Source organism: Heterodontus francisci, chromosome 41 (assembly GCF_036365525.1).
Source record: "Heterodontus francisci isolate sHetFra1 chromosome 41, sHetFra1.hap1, whole genome shotgun sequence".
Taxonomy (NCBI): Eukaryota; Metazoa; Chordata; class Chondrichthyes; order Heterodontiformes; family Heterodontidae; genus Heterodontus; species Heterodontus francisci.
This window is the reverse complement of record NC_090411.1, coordinates 31713956-31726283: the sequence shown is the minus strand read 5'-3', so window position 1 is coordinate 31726283 and position 12328 is coordinate 31713956. Positions and strand designations below refer to the sequence as shown.

General features: G+C 42.0%; 1 protein-coding gene across 1 annotated transcript; it reads left to right on the top strand.

The window, feature by feature from the left end:
- Window positions 1-4161: 4161 nt before the first annotated feature.
- On the top strand, window positions 4162-11466 carry LOC137353554 (ferritin heavy chain B-like). Its single transcript, XM_068019920.1, has 5 exons — window positions 4162-4263; window positions 5011-5157; window positions 9327-9452; window positions 9902-10043; window positions 10967-11466. Exons 1-5 carry the CDS (start codon window positions 4162-4164, stop codon window positions 11464-11466), a joined length of 1017 nt encoding a protein of 338 aa, XP_067876021.1.
- The last annotated feature ends 862 nt before the right edge of the window (window positions 11467-12328 follow it).

The window sequence follows — 12328 nt, the reverse complement described above, 5'->3', positions numbered from 1 at the left end:
ACTTTCATTTTTAGTTATTTTTTCTTCCTTTTTTTTACATTCTTTTTTACATTTTTTACAATTTTTTTTTTTGCATTTATTTCATTTCGTCTTCGTTTGTTCAGTGTGCTTACCCACTGTTTTTTTCAGGTTTGCACTTGCTGCTGTTCAATATTCAGTGTATTAACACCTAATCTGTACTAATGCTTTGTCTTTCAACACACCATTAACATATTGTCTGCCTTTGCTCCGTGACCTTTTGGTCAGCTATGTGGCCTGGTCCAATCTAGACCTCCTTTGTTATCTCTTGCCCCACCCCCACCTCACTTGCTTATACCCTGTGACTTTTCTAATATTTGTCAGTTCCGATGAAGGGTCACTGATCCGAAACGTTAACTCTGCTTCTCTTTTCACAGATGCTGCCAGACCTGCTGAGTGGTTCCAGCATTTCTTGTTTTTATCTCACTAAACATCTGTTTGGCATTTTCTATTTCATGTTCAAGTTGTGTGACTTCCTGGAGACTCTCTACTTGGATGAGCAAGTGAAGATGATCAAGAAGCTTGGAGATTACATCACTCATTTCTGGTTAATATGCAGTTTTCTCATTTCTTGCTGTATGTGGAAATAAAAGTATTTATCATGGACTGATTTTGTTTTTCTTTGTATAGATAAGTAACTAATTTCATTACTCAGGTCAGCCAAGATACCTAGCTGTCTAATATCTGATACCTAGCTGTCTAATATTTGATTCCACTGAAACTTTACCATGCCTTTTGAGTTTTGCTCTCCTACATCCAGCTTCTGAAAATTGATTCAAAGTCTGCTTAGGATAGTTTGCTCACATCTTCCAATTTTCACTGAGAAACTTGTAGGGAATATCTGAAATATGCTATTTTTATCACCAAGTTAGTTTCTTCCATCTGCAGATGAAATGTCATGCAGTTGTGGAACATGAGGAAGGGAAACTGAATTTTGTTTTGCCCCCTGTTCTAATTGGAGCAAAGGGCAATGCAGAGAGAGTTGATAGAGATGTGAAGATGCTGACAGGTAGACAAAGGCAGATCTATTCCTGTTAGCGATTGTACAAGTACTTGGGAACACAGACTTAGGGGGTTTGGGCAAGAGATTTTTATTTTATTTAGTGGTACAGCACTGAAACAGGCACTTCAGCCCACCGGGTCTGTGCCGACCATCAACCACCCATTTATACTAACCCTTCACTAATCCCATATTCCTACCACATCCCCACCTGTCCCTATATTCCCCTACCACCTACCTATACTAGGGGCAATTTATAATGGCCAATTTACCTATCAACCTGCAAGTCTTTTGGTGGTGGGAGGAAACTGGAGCACCCGGAGGAAACCCATGCAGACACAGAGAGAACTTGCAAACTCCACACAGGCAGTGCCCAGAATTGAACCAGGGTCGCTGGAGCTGTGAGGCGGCGGTGCTAACAACTGCGCCACTGTGCCGCCCCATGTAGGGGTATCTGAGGAGAATCTTTTTTCTTTGTACAGCCATTGGCAATGACCTGGAACTTGCTGCGTATGAAGATGGTGGCAGTGTAGCCAATAAATAAGTTCAAAAGGAAACTGGATGAGCATTTGGAGGAAAAAAACTTGTAGGTACTAGAGTAGGGGAATGGGGCTGAATGTAATGTACTGGTCACGAGAGACTCCATGGACCGAATGGCCTCCTGTGTCATAAATGACTCTTACACTATTCATTGTAAAATATTCACCATCTTAATCTGTCTTTTGGCTAGGTTGTCATTTGTTCAACCACGACTCACCAGGAGCCATTTTAATGAATGTCTGGGATGAGTGAATGCAGAAATACTTGGATCAGGTAGTTATAACACTCTCTATTTCAGGTAAAATCTTCCCTCGTAATCAAGTCTCAATAGACTCCAGCTTTGCAGAAGCAACAACAGAGGACTTTTCAACTCCTAAATTCCCTGGGGCTGGACCTCCATGTTGCACGTAGACGTAGCAACAGAGTTCTGTTTGAAGCTCTCCACTTTTCATTTCCCCAACATGTCAGTTGGTTTGCAGATTCGCTGTGGAATGTTTTGGGCTGGACAATCTTTTTCAATATATTGTGGTTAGCATTGTTATCATAGATTCATTCTAGACCCATCAAACGCAGTGTCAATTCTCCAAGAGATGGATCTAATTGTGTTCAACACAAAATGAAGTTCCATTTGCAGACTCCTGCGATTATGTTGACAAACTCTGAATCTGAGAACAGATTCAATCGGATTCACTTTGAGAAAACTCAAAGTAGCCAACATCAAATACATCATTGACAAGATTCTACTCAAGCGATTAGGAAAAATTGAAGAACATGGAATTGCAGGAAACCTTTAGACATGGAGTTAGTTGGGAGGTAGGAAACAGAGAGTAGGGATAATGGGTATGAACTCCAATTGGCAGGATATGCCTAGTCATCTGTCCCAGGGATCTGTACCAGGGCCTCGGTTTGTCATTACATTTATAAATGACACGAAGGAATCGAGAGCCATATATCCAAGTTTGCTAATGACACTAAGTTAGGTGTTACAGTAGGAAGAGTAAATTGGAGCAGAAAATTGAAAAGAGACATTGATAGATTGTGAGTAGCCAAAACTGTGAAAGATGAATTTCAATGTGAGATAGAGCGAGGACAGAGAGAGATAAATCAGAATATTTTCTAAATGGTGAGGAGCTAGGAACTGTGGAGGCGCAGAGAGAGTTAGGGGTCCGTGTACAGAAATTATTAAAAGCTAGTGGACTGGTATATAAATTAATTCAAAAGTCGAATAGTCTTCATCTCAAGGGGTCTGGAATACAAAGGGGTGGAGGTTATGCTATATTTGTATAAAGCTCTGGTTAGATCACATCTGGAGTACTGTGTTCAGCTTTGATATATTGACCTTTGTGGGAGTGCAGCACAGATTCACCAGAATGATACCAGGGATAAAAGGGTTAAATTACGAGGACAGTTTGCATCAACGACTCTTGTATTTCTCAAGTATAGAAGAGTAAAGAATTATTATAATTGATGTGTTGAACATGAATACTAGATTTGATCAGGTTGGTTATGTCGGTGCTGCGATAGTTCTTGTTAGGTTTCTGTTCTGAAAAGATCCCAGTAGTAGCTGTCTAAGCATATTTGGGACACCAAACCAAACAAGGAACAACTGACATCTTTCCTTATCTTCACTTTTTTCTTCAAGAATGAGAAACTATTTGACCAAAGTATTCTTTTTGCCGTTTTTTTGTAACAGAGCTCTAAAAAGAAAATCTCTTTTTTTCTGGTTATCCGGTGTGTGTGTGTATGTATCTGTGCGAGGTGCTGAGGTAAAAGGAACTTTCATATTTCAATCTGTGTATTAATGCTTTGCCTTGTTACTGCTTAAGTCTTGTTTTAGAATAAACTGAAAATTATATTGTTTATTAAATAAACCTGGTTGGTGTATTTTATTTTGGGGTAAAAATAGAGTCTATGATTGACCGAATCGGTAACTGGGTAAACATTTAAATATATGTTGTGACCGGTGGAGAAGTGGAACTAGAAAAACAATGCACTCCTCCCACCTCGGTCAGAACAGTATATAGAGAGAAACTATTTTCCCTGGTGGGGCAGTCCAAGACAGGAGGTATAATCTGAAAATTAGAGCCAGACCATTCAGGGGTGATGTCAGGAAGCATCTCTTCACAAAAAGGGAAGTAAAAAGCTGGAACTGTCTCCCCCAAAATGTTGAGATCAATTAAACATTTCAAAACTGAGACTGTTAGATTTTTGTTAGGTTCGGGTATGAAGCAATATGGAACCAATGCAGGTAAATGGCCTTAAAACACAAACCATGATCTAATTGAATGGTGGAACAGGCTTGAGGGGCTGATTGGCCTCCTCCTGTTCCTATGTTCCAATCACAGTATCATCATCCAAACCTGCCTGTTTTCCACAGCTCTCATTGTCTCTGGGTCCAACCCCTCAGCCCGTCTACATTGTTATTTGGTGCCTGGATTCATGAACGATTCCTGACTGGCTACCTGGAATTGTCAATCATCATTAATGATGTCATTCCCTGTTTGAATGCAGGCTGTTCCAGCAGTATAAATACAAGAGCTTGTGTAGGAAGCAGTTGGATTGTTGTTATTGGAACTGGGCTTTTGTTAGTAGTAAAGATTATGATGGCCTCTCAAGTATGTCAGAATTACCACAAGGACTGTGAAGATGCTGTTAACAAGCAAATCAACCTGGAGCTCTATTCCTCCTATGTTTATCTTTCCATGGTGTGTATTGTTTTCTTGGGGTCCTGTTTCAAAGTTAAGATTGGAATTTCAATGCATTGAGAATCTAGAATTTCTCTAGGCTAATCAGTTGGGTTCATAATCTTTCTCTCTAGTCCTCCCTTGACTTAAATCTGTGCACACCCTTGAAGCAGAGACTCTGTTCCTTGCTCTGTCATATTTGTGTTCAATTTTTGAAAGTTATTCCAAGGTTCTGTGTGGTTTCCAATAGAGGATTCATTTTGAAGATGTATAAACCTAGTTATCTTTTCCAACTTGGATGGCAACTATTTAGTTTAGTGAAACTTTGTCTGATTAGTTCTGGTCTGTCTTTACTTTTTCCCCCTTTGTAAATGAGTAAATCTTGTGATGCTGAACTCTTTTTTTTTTGTATGAGGGATAATCTTGCATGAAGCAGTCATCTACTGATGATTTTTTTTTTTCTTCAATCATTTAAATATTCATTGGGGGACAAAGGATGGCCTGCTGAACTATAGTTTGAATGCTGAAATGGAACTTTGATCCAAATAGTATTATTGCTTTTTGTAATGTCACAGGGAGGGGCCTTTCAACATACTTGGTGTTTTACAGCATAAACTTGAAAAACCAAGCCCCTTTAATTGAAAGCAAACTCTTTTGATGTAAAGAATGAGTGATTTATCTACCATGATATTACTACCATTTTTGACATGGCTGCCAATGAGTTTTGGGTCTGGCTTCTCTCCCTTTCCATTTTGCCTCTACCTGCAGTCCTATTACTTTGACCGGGATGATGTTGCCCTGCGTCACTTTGCTGAGTTCTTCAAGGAGCAGTCACATGGGGAACGGGAGCACGCTGAGAAACTGATGAAATTCCAGAATAAACGTGGAGGCCGTATTATCTTTGAGAACATCAAGGTTGGGTTTTAACATGAAGGAGTCTATGATCTAACTTGGATACTTTCAGAGAATGTTCCTTGTTCTAATAACTTCAGTTCTCCATATGGTGAGATTAAGGAGTAAAATTTCTAGTGTTGGTGAGTGGCTATAGAATGAGTTGGTATGACTGATCTTTGCCTCTTCTATAGATATAAGGTCAATAAATGGATATTCAGAAGGAACAACTTCTGCATTGTAAAGTATTGGCTCAAACATAAATGTCAGTTATACAGGCCCTTTGCCCATCATTTCTGAGACAACCATCAAGCATTGATCTATTCTAATCCTATTTTCCAACACTTGGCCCCTTGCCTTGTCTGTTATGGCATTTCAAGTACACAACGAAACACTAAAATGATGAGGGTTCCTGCCTCTACCACCCGTTCAGTGTTCTAGATTCTAACTGCCCTTTGGGTGAAAACATCTTTCCTCAAATCCCCACTAACCCTCCTGCCCCTTTCCATTAAGTCTATGCCTCCTGGTTATTGATTCCTCTGCTAAAGGAAAAGGTTTCTTCCCATCGTATTAATGCCCCTCATAATTTTGTATACCAGTCAGCTCACCCCCTTGGCCTTCGCTCTGAGGAAAACAACCCTAGCATATCCAGTCTCCCTTCATAGCTGCAATTCTCCAGCCCAGGCAGCATCCTGATGAAACAAAAACAAGAAATGCTGGATTCACTCAGCAGGTCTGGCAGCATCTGTGGAAAGAGAAGCAGAGTTAATGTTTTGGGTCAGTGACCCTTCTTCGGAACTGACAAATATTAGAAAAGTCACAGATTATAAACAAGTGAGGTGGGGGTTGGGCAAGAGATAACAAAGGAGAAGGTGCAGATTGGACCAGGCCACATAGCTGACCAAAAGTTCATGGAGCAAAGGCAAACAATATGTTAATGGTGTGTTGAAAGACAAAGCATTAGTACAGATTAAGTGTGAATATACTGAATATTGAACATCAGCAAGTGCAAACCTGAAGAAAAACAACCTGAAAAAAACAGTGGGTAAGCAAACTGAACAAACTAAGATGAAATGAAATAAATGCAAAAAAAGATTGTAAAAAATGTAAAAAGGAATGCAAAAAAAAAAGGAAGAAAAAATGACTAAAAATGAAAGTAAAGTGGGGGGCTGTCATGCTCTGAAATTATTGAACTCAATGTTCAGTCCGGCAGGCTGTAGTGTGCCTAATCGGCAGATGAGATGCAGTTCCTCGAGCTTGCGTTGATGTTCACTGGAACACTGCAGCAATCCCAGGACAGAGATGTGAGCATGAGAGCAGGGGGGAGTGTTGAAATGGCAAGCAACCGGAAGCTCAGGGTCCTGCTTGCGGACTGAGCGGAGATGTTCCGCAAAGCGGTCACCCAGTCTGCGCTTGGTCTCCCCAATGTAGAGGAGACCACACTGAGCAGCGAATACAGTATACTACATTGAAAGAAGTACAAGTAAATTGCTGCTTCACCTGAAAGGAGTGTTTGGGGCCTGGGATAGTGAGGAGAGAGGAGGTAAATGGGCAGGTATTACACCTGCGATTGCAAGGGAAGGTGCCCTGGGACGGGGACGAGGTGGTGGGGGTAATGGAGGAGTGGACCAGGGTGTCGCGGAGGGAACGATCCCTTCGGAATGCTGACAGGGGAAGGGAGGGGAAGATGTGACTGGTAGTGGCATCACGCTGGAGGTGGCGAAAATGGCGGAGGATGATCCTTTGGATATGGAGGCTGGTGGGATGAAAAGTGAGGACAAGGGGAACCCTGTCACGGTTCTGGGAGGGAGGGGAAGGGGTGAGGGTAGAGGTGCGGGGAATGGGTCGGACACGGTTGAGGGCCCTGTCAACCACAGTGGGGGGAAATCCTCGGTTGAGGAAAAAGGAGGTCATATCAGAAGCACCGTCATGGAAGGTAGCATCATCAGAGCAGATGCGTCGGAGACGGAGAAACTGGGAGAATGGAATGGAGTCCTTACAGGAGGTAGGGTGTGAAGAAGTGTAGTCGAGGTAGCTGTGGGAGTCAGTGGGCTTATAATGGATATTGGTAGACAACCTATCCCCAGAGATGGAGACAGAGAAGTCGAGGAAGGGAAGGGAAGTGTCAGAGATGGACCATGTAAAGGTGAGAGAAGGGTGGAAATTGGAAGCAAAGTTGATAAAGTTTTCTAGTTCGGGGCGGGAGCAGGAAACGGCACCGATACAGTCATCAATGTACCGGAAAAAGAGTTGGGGGAGGGGGCCTGAGTAGGACTGGAACAAAGAATGCTCGACATATCCCACAAAAAGACAGGCATAACTAGGACCCATGCGGGTACCCATAGCGACACCTTTTACTTGAAGGAAATGCATGGAGTTGAAGAAGTTGTTCAATGTGAGAACAAGTCCAGCCATTCTCCCAGTTTCTCCGTCTCCTGCCCACCACCCCCCCCCCCCACCCCCAACCCCCATTAGTACTTTTATTTGCAGTCCCTCATTGTCCTTTTCCATAACTACCTTTTAAATCTTCAAGTTATGGCCACTATCTCCAAAATGCTCCCCCACTGACACTTCTACCACCTATCTGGTTTCAATCTCCAGGATTAGGTCCCATACCCTTCTCTTGTGGGACTTCCCATGTGCTGGCTCAAAAAGCTCTCCTACATGCACTCAGAATTCTGCCCCTTTAAGCCTTTTGCACTATGACTATCCAAGTTGATATTGGGGAAGTTGAAATCCCCTACTATTACCCTATTTTTACACCTGAGATTTGCCTACATATCTGTTCCTCTATCTCCCTGACTGTTTATAGGCCTGTAGTACACTCCAAGTGATTGCCCCTTTTTGTTTTTAAATTCTACCCATATGGCCTCATTTGAGGAACCTAAGATATCATCCCTCTTTACTGCAATCATTGACTCCTTGATCAACAGTACAATGCCACCTCTTTTACACCTGCCCCTGTCATGCCTGAAGATTCTGTACCCTAGAATATTGAGCTGTCAGTCATTCCCTTCCCTCAACCATGTCTGTGATTGCAACAATATCACTCTCTTGTGTTAATCAGTGCCCTCAATTCATCTGCCTTAGTAGGAAGAACCCTGGGCGGTGCAGTGGTTAGGACTGCAGCCTCAGCTCCAGCGACCTGGGTTCAATTCTGGGTACTGCCTGTATGGAGTTTGCAAGTTCTCCCTGTGTCTGTGTGGGTTTCCTCTGGGTGCTCTGGTTTCCTCCCACATGCCAAAGACTTGCAGGTTGATGGGTAAATTGGCCATTATAAATTGCCCCTAGTATAGGTAGGTGGTAGGGAAATATAGGGACAGGTGGGGGATGTGGTAGGAATATGGGATTAGTGTAGGATTAGTATAAATGGGTGGTTGATGGTCAGCACAGACACAGTGAGCCAAAGGGCCTGTTTCAGTGCTGTATCTCTAAACTAAACTAAAACAGATGCAATCCAACATGCATTTTCCCTTTGTGCCTCAACAGATCTATATTTGCTCTGCCTTCCAGACTGACTCAATTTCTTCTATATTTGACTATGCATCGCTCCCTACTGTAACTTCTCTATCCCATCCCCCTGCCAAATTAGTTTAAACTCCAGTGCCACCACCCCTCTCCCACCCCACTCCCCAACAGCACCAGCAAACTTCCTAACAAGGATCTTGGTCCTGTTCAAGTTGGATGGATTGCATCTGAACAGGTCCCACCTTTGCTAGAAACTGACCCAGGAGTCTGGAGACTAAAGCTCTCCCTCTTGCACCACCTCAGCCATGCATTCCTGTGCTCTATCCTCTCATTCCGATACCCACAAGCATGTGGCACCAGGAATAATCCAGAGATTAAACCTTTGATGTCCTGCTTTTAATCTGCTGCCTAGCTCCCTAAATTCTTGGTGCTTAATGAGCTAACAGTCTGGAGAATGTGGTCTACAGTTGTAGACTTCCCATGGACAAAGTTAAGGATGCTAAAAGGATTTGGAGAAAGACAAAATGGAGCATATTTGGGTGAATTGGGATTGGAGCTTTGGCCAAAAATGGCAAAGCACACTCTATGAACTGATCTAGTCTCCTACAATGGTCCCTCATAGTATTGGGTTGTACAGATTATCTTTGCTGCTAACCCTGTTGACCTTGGGCATAACATCCCTTGGACTTTGCACTCCCATTAACAGGACTACTATTTTGTTCCAGAAGCCAGAGCAGGATGAGTGGAGCAATGGTCTGGAGGCAATGCAGAGAGCTCTGCAGATGGAGAAGGATGTGAACCAGAGTCTGCTGGATCTGCACAAACTCTCCACTGGCAACACTGACCCTCATGTAAGCTAATATTGGAATGAGTTTTCAGGTTGAAAGATTATAATTAGAATCTACCCTTAACTCTAGTAGAATTCCATATAGGTTGGTTACATGCTCGCATTTTGGGTGAAAAGGCCATCACACTAGCTGTAGATCACTGAACTGTTCACAAGGCACTTGGTTTCTCCAGCATCGATCTTTTGCATTCACTCCCTGTATAATAGATTTGACTTGCCACATGTGGGTAAATTTTGGTATTGTCTGGCTAAACTTATCCACAGGATCAGAATGATTTCTTTCTGTACTGACCACTTGGCCTGCTGCCTGTGCTTGTTTTCTAGAGCAAGTCTTACTCCATGTATAGAACTTTCACCATTATCCCAGTGTAAATTTTTAAAAAAAAATCCAACAAAGGTACTTGCTAACTTTTTTTATTTTAAACAATACTCACCTGATTTCTCATGTTCTAGTTGTGTGACTTCCTGGAGACTCACTACTTGGATGAGCAAGTGAAGATGATCAAGAAGCTTGGAGATCACATCACCAACCTGAAGAGACTGGGAGCCCCTGACAATGGCATGGGAGAGTACCTGTTTGACAAGCACACGCTGAGTTAATCAGCATTCTAGAATCATTAGTTCTCTAATAATTGAAATAAAATGTGATACATTTCTGGTTAATATGCAATTTTCTCATTTCTTGCTGTATGTGGAAATAAAAGTATTTATCATGGAGTGATTTTGTTTTTCTTTGTATAGATAAGTAACTCATTTCATTATTCAGATCACCAAGATACCTAGCTGTCTAATATCTAATTCCACTGAAACTCTACCATTCCATTGAGTTTTGCTCTCCTCCATCCATCTTCTGAAAATTGATCCAATGTCTGCTTAGGCTAGTTTGCTCACATCTTCCAATTTTCATTGAGAAACTTGTGGGGAATATCAGAAATATGGACGTTTTATTGCAAAGGTAGTTTCTTGTGTCTGCCAGTGAAATATCATGCAGTTGTGTAACATGAGGAAGTGGCACAAATTTGTTTTGACCCCTGATCCGATTGGAGCAGCAGGTGATGCAGAGAGATTTGATAGAGTTGTGAAGATGCTGATAGGTAGACAAAGGAAGATCTATTCCTGTTAGCTGAGAGGGGATTTTTTTTTTTTTAAACAGCCAGTGGTAATGGCCTGGACTTTGCTGCCCATGAGGATGGTGACAGTGTAGCCAATAAATGATTTTGAAAGGAAACTGGAATAGCATTTGGATGAAAGATACTTACAGGCGAGAGTAGGGGAATAGGTCTGATAGTGTTGTACTGATCATCAGAGACTCTATGGACCGAATGGCATCCTGTGCCTAAAATGACTCTGACGCTATTCATTGTAAATATTCACCACCATCATCTACCTTTTGGCTAGGTTGTCATTTGTTCAACCACTACTTGCACCCTGATTCACCAGGAGCCATACTTACGAATGTCTGGGATGAGTGAATGCAGAAATTCTTGGGTCAGGTAGTTATAACACTCTCTATTTCAGGTAAAATCTTCCCTTGCAATCAAGTCTCAATAGACTTCAGTTTTGCAGAAGCAACAACACAGGACTTTACAACTCTTAAATTCCATGGGCTTGACCTCCATGTTGCACTTAGACGGAGCAATAGAGTTCTGTTTGAAGCTCTCCACTTTTCATTTCCCCAGCAAGTCAGTTGCTTTGCAGATTCACTGGAATGTTTCAGGCTGTTTCATGTTTCATCTCTTTTGATATATTGTGGTCAACATTGGTATCACATTCATTCTAGACCCATCAAGCGCAGTGTCAATTCTCCAAGAGATGGATCCAATTGTGCTCAACACAAAATAAATTTCTATTTGCAGACTCCTGCGATTATGTTGACAAACTCTGAATCCGAGAACAGATTCACTTTGAGAAAACTCAAAGAAGCCAACATCAAATATATCACTGACAAGATTCTGCTGAAGAGATTGGGAAAAATGGAAGCACATGGAATTGCAGGAAACCTTTACATGTGGTCATAAAGTTGGTTGGGAGATAGGAAACAAAGAGTAGGGATAATTGGTATGAACTCCAATTGGCAGGATATGACTAGTCATCTCACCCAGGGATCTGTACCGGGGCCTCAGTTTTTCACTACATTTATAAATGGCATGAAGGAATCGAGAGCCATATATCCAAGTTTGCTAATGACACTAAGTTAGGTGTTACAGTAGGTAGAGTAAATTGGAGCAGAAAATTGAAAAGGGACATTAAGTAAGTAGCCAAAACTGTGATAGATGAATTTCAATTTGAGATAGAGCGAGGACAGAGAGAGATAAATCAGAATATTTTCTAAATGGTGAGGAGCTAGGAACTGTGGAGGAGCAGAGAGAGTTTGGGGTCCGTGTACAGAAATTACTAACAGCTAGTGGACAGGTACATAAATGAATTAAAATGTTGACTAGACTGTTAGACATCATCTCAAGGGTCTGGAATACAAAGGGGTGGAGGTGATGCTTTATTTGTATAAACAACACTCATTGGAAGTCACCTGTCATCAGATAAATATCCCAGCAGGGGCTTTTTGACTTGGAGAAGATATTTACAGAGAAGTGACAGGTCAAAATTTATAGGGGTCAGGAGGCTTGACTCTTGAGATATTGTTTTGGTTTTGCTTTGAACAGTGTGTTGGAGTGTGAACTGTTTTGAAGGCAATTGGAGAAAATCAGCCAAGAGAGCAGTCACCATCAGCATCCTCTTCCATCTTTTGAGAACGTCCTGTGAATGAAGTGTAGGAAATAGAGAAACTGATGCTGCATGTCTCCTGAAAAGGCTGCCAGAAACACCTGATGCCGCATCTCACCTGGAAAACCAGCCAAACTGACCTTCAATGTCGCCTGAAAA